The sequence below is a fragment of the Cervus elaphus genome, chromosome 4, assembly GCF_910594005.1.
Source record: "Cervus elaphus chromosome 4, mCerEla1.1, whole genome shotgun sequence".
In the NCBI taxonomy this organism is placed as follows: domain Eukaryota; kingdom Metazoa; phylum Chordata; class Mammalia; order Artiodactyla; family Cervidae; genus Cervus; species Cervus elaphus.
Genome location: NC_057818.1, coordinates 25,250,983 through 25,260,812, shown reverse-complemented (window position 1 = coordinate 25,260,812; position 9,830 = coordinate 25,250,983). Strand labels below are relative to the sequence as shown.

Below are 9,830 nucleotides of genomic sequence, written 5' to 3'. Positions count from 1 at the left end.
TCAGTGGCTCCTTCTTCCTGGGAAGCAGCCTCAGGACCACCTCCAAAGGGGGAAGGCTGCAAATCCTACACAGGTATTGACCCTTTAATAAAAAGAAATTGATAAGAGGCTAGGCAAGGCTTTATTGCGTTCAGGCTGCAGCATGATGGAGTGAGAACAAGAAACAGGTGTCCTTGCTCGCTATCCCAGGAGGGTGGGCTGGTTCCTTAAATGGGATGAGGTTAGGGGCGGCTCTGGTTGGGCCAGAGGGGTAGCTTAGGTATGCTGTGCGCAGGGATCATGTGCAGTACCCTGATTTTGCTGTGTGTGGAGTTGTTTCAGTCGTGTCTGACTTTTAGACCCCATGGACTTCAGCCCGCCAGGCTGCTCTGTCCATGAGATTCTCCAGGCAAGAATACTAGAGTTGGTTAAGCCCTCCTCCAGGGCATCTACTCTGGGCCCCTCCAAAATGGTAGTCGGTTTGTGGCCCTCCTGTATTTCATTGTTCCTAATTGCCCCAACTGTGCATGCATGGTTATTTTTAGTCTCACACAGTTTCTTTGTAAATGAAGAGACATTTGTCCAGGTTCAAAGGCAAGCACTCTGGTAGACAGTCCCAGGTGCTAGCCTATCCTAGTATCTCTTTTTTAAAAAGTGGAAGTTGGGTGTGAGAGGTGATCAGGTCTCTGGGAGAACTTGTGGAGGCACTTTCATTCTTGAGGAGGCAACAGGTTGTTGTTGTGTAGTCGCTAAGTCGAGTCCAACTCTTTGCAACCCCATGACTGTAGCATGCCTGGGATGCATGAAAGTGAAAGGGAGAGTGGAAAAAGTTGGCTTAAAACTCAACATTCAGAAAACTAAGATTATAGCATCCAGTTCCATCACTTCATGACAAATAGATGGAAAACGATGGAAACAGTGACAGACTTTATTTTCTTGGGCTCCAAAATTACTGCAGATGGTGACTGCAGCCATGAAATTAAAAGATGCTTGATCCTTGGAAGAAAAGCTATGACCAACCTAGACAGCGTATTAAAAAGCAGAGATATTATTTTGCCAACAAAGGTCCATCTGGTCAAAATTATGGTTTTTCCAGTGGTCATGTATGGATGTGAGAGTTGGACTATAAAGAAAGCTGATGGCAGAAAAATTGATGCTTTTGAACTGTGGTGTTGAAGACTCTTGAGAGTCCCTTGGACTGCAAGGAGATCAAACCAGTCAATCCTAAAAGAAATTAGTCCTGAATATTCATTGGAAGGAGTGATGTGGAAGCTGGAACTCCAATACTTTGCCACCTGATGCAAAGAACAGACTCACTGGAAAAGACCCTGATGCAAGGAAAGATTGAAGGCAGGAGGAAAAGAGGATGACAGAGGATGAGATGGTTGGATGGCATCACCAACTCTATGGACATCAGTTTGAGCAAGCTCCGGGAGTTGGTGATGGACAGGGAAGCCTGGCGTTCTGCAGTCCACGGGGTCGCAAAGAGTCTGACACAACTGAGCAACTGAACCGAACTGAACTGACTGCAGCCGGACAGACTCCTCTGTCCATGGAATTTCCCAGGCAAGAATACTGGAGTGGGTTGCCATTTCCTCCTCCAGGGGATCTTCCCAACCTAGGGATTGAACCCACGACTCCTGCATTGGAGGCAGATTCTTTAACTGCTGAGGCACTGTGGAAGCCTCTTAATGCAGAGTTCCTGGGGAACATTTTTGTTTGTTTACTGTCTCTAGATGAGCCTTGCATCTGTGAGGTGCAATAGAACCATGTGAAAGGTGCTTACAAGCAGAAGAAGTGAGGCCTCCCAGTGTGCGGGGGCGGGGGCGGGGTCACGATGTGGCTGCCCTTTCTGAAACCCCATCAGCAACCCTTTCTCCTCCTCCCTTAACCCTCGGCCAGTTGTCTAATGCTGTCCTTTGCTCCTCCATCTCCTAGGGATTGAGTGTCCTGACTCGCTGAGTGAGGACACAGTCTTATCACAAAGGCCAGGAACTGCTCTGTGTCCAGCTTCTGTGGCTGCTGGCCCCATGACTCCAGTCCCTGCTCCCGCGGTCACATCGCCCCCTCCTCTTCTTGTCTCTGTGGACCTTCTAAGGATGCTCATCACCGGATTTAGGGCCTATGTGGATAATCCAGGATGATCTCATCTCAAGATCCTTAATTTAATTACATCTGCCAAGCCTCCCTTTTCAAATAAAGTAATAATCACAGATTCCAGGATTTGACATAGATATCTCTTTCGGGGCCAGTTTTCAGCCAACCGCAGGCACACGGGACTCAGCAGGAGGAACAGATAAAAGGAAAGAGGCTTCCCTCTGAAGCTGTGATGCAGCCACCTAGCATCACCACCCCTCCCCCCAAAACTCCCGCTGGTCACCCCAGTCCAATGCTGCAGGGCTCCCAGAGCAGGTCCTTCCCAAGACAGTTTGTGAAGGCCTTGGGTGGGGGCGGGATGTGTTCTCTCCGCATCAGACAGGGAGTCTTGGAGCAGCGGAATGGCTCAGCGCACCCTGGTAAACCCAGAATGAGGGATATCGGCGGTGGAGAGGATGAGACGCAGGATAGGACTCGAAAACAAAGCCTTTTGCTCGCCCTCCGCTTTCAGAGGCGGGGCGCGTGCACTTTCTGCCGGGAGCCGGCTGCAGCGGTGGACAAGGGCGGAAAGGCGGGAGGAGAATGTTCCCTGTGCACACGGCGGGAAGTACGTGACTGCGCGCGCCCGGCTGTGCGGACGGCAGCCGGGTGGGGTGGGGGGAGCTCCCCGGCCGTGCGCCCGGCGGGGGACACACGGCAGGGGTGCGGGGAGCGCTGCCGCAATGCGCGCCTCCGCGCCGGCTTGTGCCCGCGGATGGAGAGAGGAGGCGCGTGCGCCTAGAGGACTGTGCCAACGCGCCCCCGCCTGGGGCTATAAAAGCCTCGCCACCTGCTGCCGCCAGTGCATCCAATTGCCCTAGAAGCCGATTCGCCTCCTTCGGCGGTCGCTCCTCTCCGGCATGGACCCTGAGACCTGCCCCTGCCCTACTGGTGAGCCCCCGCCCCCCCGCGGCACCGCGCGCCCCTTTACTTGCAAGGAACCCTATGCCTTTGCTCAAGGACATTTGGGGGAAGGGACACTTATTTCCCACTTTGAATCTCCTGCAGGATGGGCATGGCTATATTCAAAGGGCATTGAGGCTGGGTACCCCATCTCCTTTTAGGTCTGGCCCCACCCCGAGTTCTACCCCATTAACCCTTCCTGTGCCCCCCCCCACCAGGCGGCTCCTGCACCTGCTCTGACTCCTGCAAGTGCGAGGGCTGCACATGCGCCTCCTGCAAGAAGAGTGAGTGCGGGGGACCCCTCTGCGCGCGCCCCCCCCCCCCGTCCTCCCGTGAGCACCACGCCTGTCCACGTAGGCACGGAGCGGCCCCTCGGCCGGCTGTGACAGTGCGTTGACTCTAACGGGAACAGAACCACCCAGAGGCCTGAAGACTCAATTGCAGGGGCCCTCCTTCAGTGATTGTTACCTTGGGCCCAGGCAATTGTGCATTCCCGGAAGGTTCTAATGGGCAGTTAGGATGCAGAACTGCTCTCCTGGGCCCACCGCTCCCCTCCAGGCCTCCAGCGCCCGGGGAAACATTAGTGAGGCTGGGGGTTAGCTCTGGAGTCGGGGTCCCTTGGGCCCTCTCAGGCCTTTGTGGATCCCCTCAATTTTACCTCCCCTGAATCTCCCCCAAAGCAGTGTAATACGCAGGGGGAAGGCACCCTTGTTTGTGTATTAGACTAGGCATACCCCTCTCCGTGAGTCTCCTGGACCCCCTACGTTTGTACCATATCTGCCTGCAGGTTTGTCCTTCAGGGTCATTTCCCCTAGATGTTTTCTCCTTAAGGCCTGGTTCCCCCTAGCGTGGGCCTCACTCCACCGTCCCCAGGACTCCTGGGCTCATAGATGGGGCTGTGGGCTAGTTACTGGGTACCCTTCTCCCATGGGAGCCCAGTGTGTAGCTGACACACCAGAGATCCTGAGTCAACCCAGGTGTAAGACTAGGAAGCGGGGGGCAGTGACCTCTGGCACCCCTTCTTTTTGATGGGGACAGATGGGGGAGGACAGGCCATCAGACTGGGCATCCCCCATTTTATCTGCAGGCTGCTGCTCCTGCTGCCCCGCAGAGTGTGAGAAATGTGCCAAGGATTGTGTGTGCAAAAGTGGAGAGGGGGCCAAAGCTGAGGAGGAGAAGTGTAGCTGCTGCCAGTGAGGACGCGCCCCCCATCCTGCGTGAAACATGTGTAAATAGTGCGGGGTGGCCCAGTGCCACCTGCCCTGTGGCGAGGCCCGGCAGTGTGTCCCCTTCCCTGCAAGCCATTGGCAAGTGACAATAAATCCTATGAATGGCATAAGCCAGGGACTGGTCTCTTCTTAAAGGGGAAGGACGCCAGGGTGGGGGTAGGGGTCAGGGTGGAAGGAGCCTCATCAGAAGAACTTCAGTTGGAAGATAAAATCTGGAGATTGGCCACTGGTCTGTTTGGGACTGGGAGGACATCCTCCCCATCTTCAGATGGCACATGACCCTCCTGCCAAGTCAAGCTGAACTCTGGGGAAAGAGGGGAGACCAGACTCACGTGGGTCTGTCTCTTTTCCTGCCTCTCAGCCTCAGAGTCTGCATCTGTACAATGGGACTTGTTGCTGCTGCTGTTTTCGTTAAGTCGTCTCCAACTCTTTGCAACCCCGTGGACTGTAGCCTGCCAGCCTCCTCTGTCCATGGGATTTTCCAGGCAAGAATACTGCGCTGGGTTGCCATTTCCCCTTCCACGGTAACTTGCTGACTCAGGGATCGAACCTGCATCTCCTGCTTGGCAGGCGGATTCTTTACCACTGACCCACCTGGGAAGCCAATGGGGTTGGGGGAAGTTAAAACCAGACCCCAGCCCCAAAGGCCTGCGGTTTCTGCAATTTTCTAGCCACTCCTGCAGAGCTGCCTGTTTTCAGAATCATCAGAGGCAAGGCCAGGAGGCCCCGGGGCCTGTCTTGGCCAACTGTCATCTGCGTTTCCAAGGTCACCGCCCTGAATAGCCTGTCTCCCCTCAAACAGATTGTTCCACTCCTTTTCAAACCTTCTCATTTGGCAATTTGTGTATAACTCCTTCCTTTCTCAAGGGGAGGTAGGGTACTGGGAGCTTTAATCCACGGTGGTTGTGGCGCAATCCTTGATGAGAGGGAACACTCTGATCTACCTGGGTTGAATGGAAAAGAAAAAGTCCTGGGAGAGAAAAGTTTCCAAGCTAAGAGAATGGAATGCTGTCAACATGTCAGTTCTCCTCCAAGTTACTTCATCAGGATGGTTCATTCAAAAGTCCACCAGGATTTTTTTTTTTTTAACCTAACCGGCTGAGTTTTGAAAAGAAAAACAGTACAAGAAAAGCCAAGCCAGTTTTGGAACAACAAAACAGGCCTGCTCTAACCCCATGGTAGGACTTGTTATAAAGTTCTCAGAAGTGGTGTTGGCTCAGGAATAGATCAATTGGACAGAAAGGATGATTCAACAATAGACCCAGTGCAGCTGCAAGTAGGAGGTGATTAAATCAGTGGTGAACAGATACACTAGTTAGTGAAAAGTGTTGAAACAACTGCCTACCCTTGTGCTTATCAGATAAATTTCAATTGACTTAAATTCCCAGGAGCAAAATCAAAGCTATAAAAGAATTTGGAAGAGGAAAACAGGAGTATGATGAGTACTATGGGGTGGAGATGACTTTTTTCTCCCCTGGCCTCACCCCATGGCTCATGTGATCCTCGTCCCCAGCAAGGATGGAACCCATGTCCATCTGTGGAAGCACAGAGTCCTAACCACTGGACCACCAGGGAATTCTGGGGGTGACTCTCTTAAATAAGACACTAAAAAGATTAATAAATGTTAGATTATCTTGTGCAAAATTCTATTAAGGACACTATCTTACTTGATCCATACAACTCTAGAAGAATGGTGTGACTATTTTACCCATTTTACAGATGGGCCAATAGGGCTTGGGGTAAAATTTGTATGTGATCTGTTGAAAGATAAACTGAGGCATATTAACATTTTTTAAGAGTTGATTTGAGCAAATACCTATTCAAACTGGGCAGCATCGAATGTAGCAGATAGAAAGGAGCTTGAAGAACTGCACAAAACTGAAGACTTTTATGGCCAGCAAGAAACAAGGACGTTATAACAGGTAGAAAAGCTGGTTGGTTATTGCAGTTACTTTCCTTCAGGGGGTGGCAGGGCTTTCTCACGTAGATTACCTAACTAGTGCTGATCAGGTGATTCCTGAATGGTTAAAGATTCCATTTCTGGAGAGCCAAAGTCTCTGGTGACATGGAGCTTAGCATAAGCAACTCCATTTTGAGCCTGCTGTCCTGTGTTTAACAGGCCAGAAAACTAAAAGATAGTGGGCTTTCCTGGTGGCTCAGTAGTAAAGAATCTGCTTGCCAAAGCAGGTGATGGGTCCGATTCCTGGGTCGAGAAGATACCCTGAAGGGAATTCTTGCCTCAGAAATCCCATAGACAGTGCAAACTCGATCACTAGCTCTGCATGATGTTGCAGAGGTGAGGGGAACCAGGTTTGCTAAAGTAATTGTGGTGATAGAAATGTATTAGCCTCGGATGCTACCGAGGTGGCTCATTCTATCCCAGTACATTGTTGAAAAAAAAAAAAGAAATAAAAAAAAAAAGAAATCCCATAGACAGAGGAGCCTGGCGGGCTATAGCCCATGGGGTCTCGAAAGAGTTAGGCACAACTTAGCAATGAAGCTCGAAGGTGGCAGAGGCAGGAGTTGAATCCAGGCTGTCTGACTAAGACCTAACATGCTTGTTTCCTCTGTTTCTCGCTTGCTTTGTCTTACAAAAAGCATCAAAACAAAGCTAAATCACCTCATACCCACTATGATAGTGTCTGTCCCTTTGGGCTGGTATAACAAAATACTACAGACTGGGCAGCTGACAAACAGCAGAAATCTGTTTCTCACAGTTTGAGAGGCTAGAAGTCTGAGATTAGGGTGCCCGCATGGTTGGGTGAAGCCCCTTTTCTGGGTCAAAGGCTTCTCTTCGCATCCTCACATGGTGGAAAGGACTAGGGGCTCTGTGGGGTGTCTTTTATAGAAGCACTAATCCTGTTCATGAGAGCTCCACCCTCATGACCTAAGCACCTCTCAAAGGCTCCAGAGGACACAAACATTGAGACTACAGCAGATGACCACTATCAAAAATCAAAAATGAAACTACAACCACCACCCAGAAAATAGCAACTGCTGACAAGGATGTGGAGAAATTGGAACCCTTGTGCAGCACTGGAGAAAATGTAAGATGAAGGTTCCTCAAAAAAATAAAAATAGAATGATCTTATGGCCAGCAATTCTACTTCTGGATATATACCCAAAAGAATCAAAAGCAGAATCTCGGAGGGTATTTTAACAGTAGTTACTCAAATTTAAAACGCACATACCTTCAACCCGGGAAGTTCACTGCCCATCACTGGTATCCACAGAAGCCTGAAAACAAGCTAAATATCCTTCAAGAGAGAAGTATAAAATTGGTCATATGAATGTCTAATAAAAAGAATGCTCTAAGGCTCTGGGTGCTGCTATGGAAAGAACACCATAACTTATCAGTTAGTGGGGAAAAACCCAAGATGTACATGTAGTATAACGCTAATCATAAACTGTATGTGTGTGTGCATATAAAATATATATGTGTGTGTATATATATATGGGTGTCTTTGGTGAGCAGGTGTGTGATGGTGGTGACAGAGGTGCCCAGGGCATCAGTGATCTGGAGACAGACCTTATAGAGGTAGGCCAGTTCATCACCTCCATAATGTTGATGATCGTCTCATGAGACATATATTGTTTCTATCCCACCAGCTAACCTGTCAGAATCCACCAGCCTCTGTTCCTACTGCCATGGTGACAGGAAACCATCTCCCCAGGCCGTCCCTTCGTCGTCACCAGCTCTAATGGCCAGAGAGGCCTTTTCCTGCCCAGAACAGAATCTTTATTCCTGGTTCTGCCCTTGGGACCACAGAGCACAAGTCTAATTTCTTCTTTTCGGAATGGCATAAACACGTAGTTGTGGAGTCAGAGAGTCCTGGGTTCAAATCCCCACGCTGCCACTTCCAGCTGGGTGACCCAGAGCGGGCCACAGTACAACTCTTCAGTGCCTCGTTTGTACAATGGAGAGACGAACAGCATCAGTGCTGAAGGACTGTGCTGAGGTCCAAGCGAAGTCAACTCAGTGTTCTGATGCATAGTAGGTGCTCAGTATTATGCCCCACGATGACTGGGGCAGATTAGAGGTAACTGCAAACGTTCATTCCTCCCATCAAGTCCTGGGGTCTTCATCTTTTCCCCTCAAATCTGTGGCTTCTTGACCAATCAAATGTGGTGAAAGTGACCTGTGCTAGTTTCAGGGCTCAGGGCTTGAGAGACTCACAGATACTGCTCCAGTCTCTTGGGACTTTCACCCTTGGCGCCCAGAGCCAAATTTAAGAAACCTAATTGCCCTGTGGCCACATGCTGAAGAGACCACAAGAGGGAGCGCTGGTCTTTAATTCCTGCTGAGATCAGCCCTCTAGCCCTGTCTGTGAGGGTGCCAGACAAGTGAGTGGGCGCCAGACCAGCCGTCCACCGACTGAATGCAACCAAGTGACCTCACATGAAACAAAAGAATCACCCAAAGGAGCCCTTCTCAAATTCCTGACCCACAAAACCAAGAAAGAGAATAAACCGGTTCTTGTCTTAACTTGCAAAGTTTTGGGTGATTAGTTGCACAAATCAAAGTTACTCAGTCGTGTCCAACTCTTTGGGACTCCATGGACTGTAGCCCACCAGGTGCCTCAGTCCATGGAATTCTTCAGGCAAGAATACTGGAGTGGGTTGCCATTACCTTCTCCAGGGGATCTTCCCGACCCAGGGATAGAACCTGGGTCTCCTGCATTGTAGGCAGATTCTTTACCATCTAGGCCACCAAGGAAGCCCAGTTTGTTGCATAGCTACAGATAATTGGAGCAACCACTGTCCACATATCTGAAGGTAACTTTTCTTGCAGACTGAAATTACCCACCCCTCTCAACTGTTACTCACATGCTGGGGTTTTGAGTCTTAGGACTTTCGTTATTAACTGTCTTCTGGACTGTTGAAGTCCAGCCATGAACACAGCCCTAAGGGTGGTCTGTCCAACTATGCCAGTTAGGAATCTTATTTCCAGAATGATTTAAACAAAAAAAGGAAATTTTGGACTCACAGTGGCTTCAGGCTTGGCTGGAGTCAGGTGCTCCAATGATATCATCAGGCTCCATCTCCTTTACGATGAACTTATTCTTGACTCCTTCTCATGGAGCAAAGGCTTTAAAAACTCAGCTTCACATCCTTCTAGGTTCAAGTCTAGAAGGAAAGAGTATCTATCGTTCTCCCAGCATTTCCAGCAGGAGTTTCATTGATTCTCTCTGGTTCATGACTATGTGACCCAAACAGAGTCAATCACTGTGGCCAGGAAGAGGAAATGTCCTGCGAGCCCACAGGGGCCTACTCCATCCAAATCATATGGACTAAGAGTAGGAAAGAGCGATTCTACAAAGGAAGGCTAAGGATACTATCATAGGGGAAGGATGAATGGATGACTCAGCAGTAGAAGTACGCTTCATTCTACATGTCATAGTTCTATTAATGCAGGCTAAGGCCACACCATTGCCTCACACTGATGACTCACACCAAATCTGCATTTAACACTTCTCATTTTACACCGCTTGGCTTCATTTTCCTCACTTCCTACCATGTGAGGAGGGCAGGCACTCTTCCTCTCCACCCCTGTCCCCCCAACACAATGAGGCTTTCAGGAGT

General features: G+C 49.8%; 1 protein-coding gene and 1 non-coding gene across 2 annotated transcripts; both read left to right on the top strand.

The window, feature by feature from the left end:
• Positions 1-2,671: 2,671 nt before the first annotated feature.
• On the top strand, positions 2,672-4,354 carry MT3 (metallothionein 3). The gene is made up of 3 exons (XM_043898523.1): positions 2,672-3,006; positions 3,237-3,302; positions 4,106-4,354. The coding sequence occupies exons 1-3, from the start codon at positions 2,976-2,978 to the stop codon at positions 4,213-4,215; spliced, it is 207 nt and encodes a 68-aa protein (XP_043754458.1). The 5' UTR covers positions 2,672-2,975; the 3' UTR covers positions 4,216-4,354.
• A 2,150-nt stretch (positions 4,355-6,504) lies between these two features.
• LOC122692954 lies at positions 6,505-6,637 on the top strand. The gene has a single exon (XR_006340765.1). It is a non-coding gene; the product is annotated as a small nucleolar RNA SNORA66 (small nucleolar RNA).
• Positions 6,638-9,830: the final 3,193 nt, after the last annotated feature.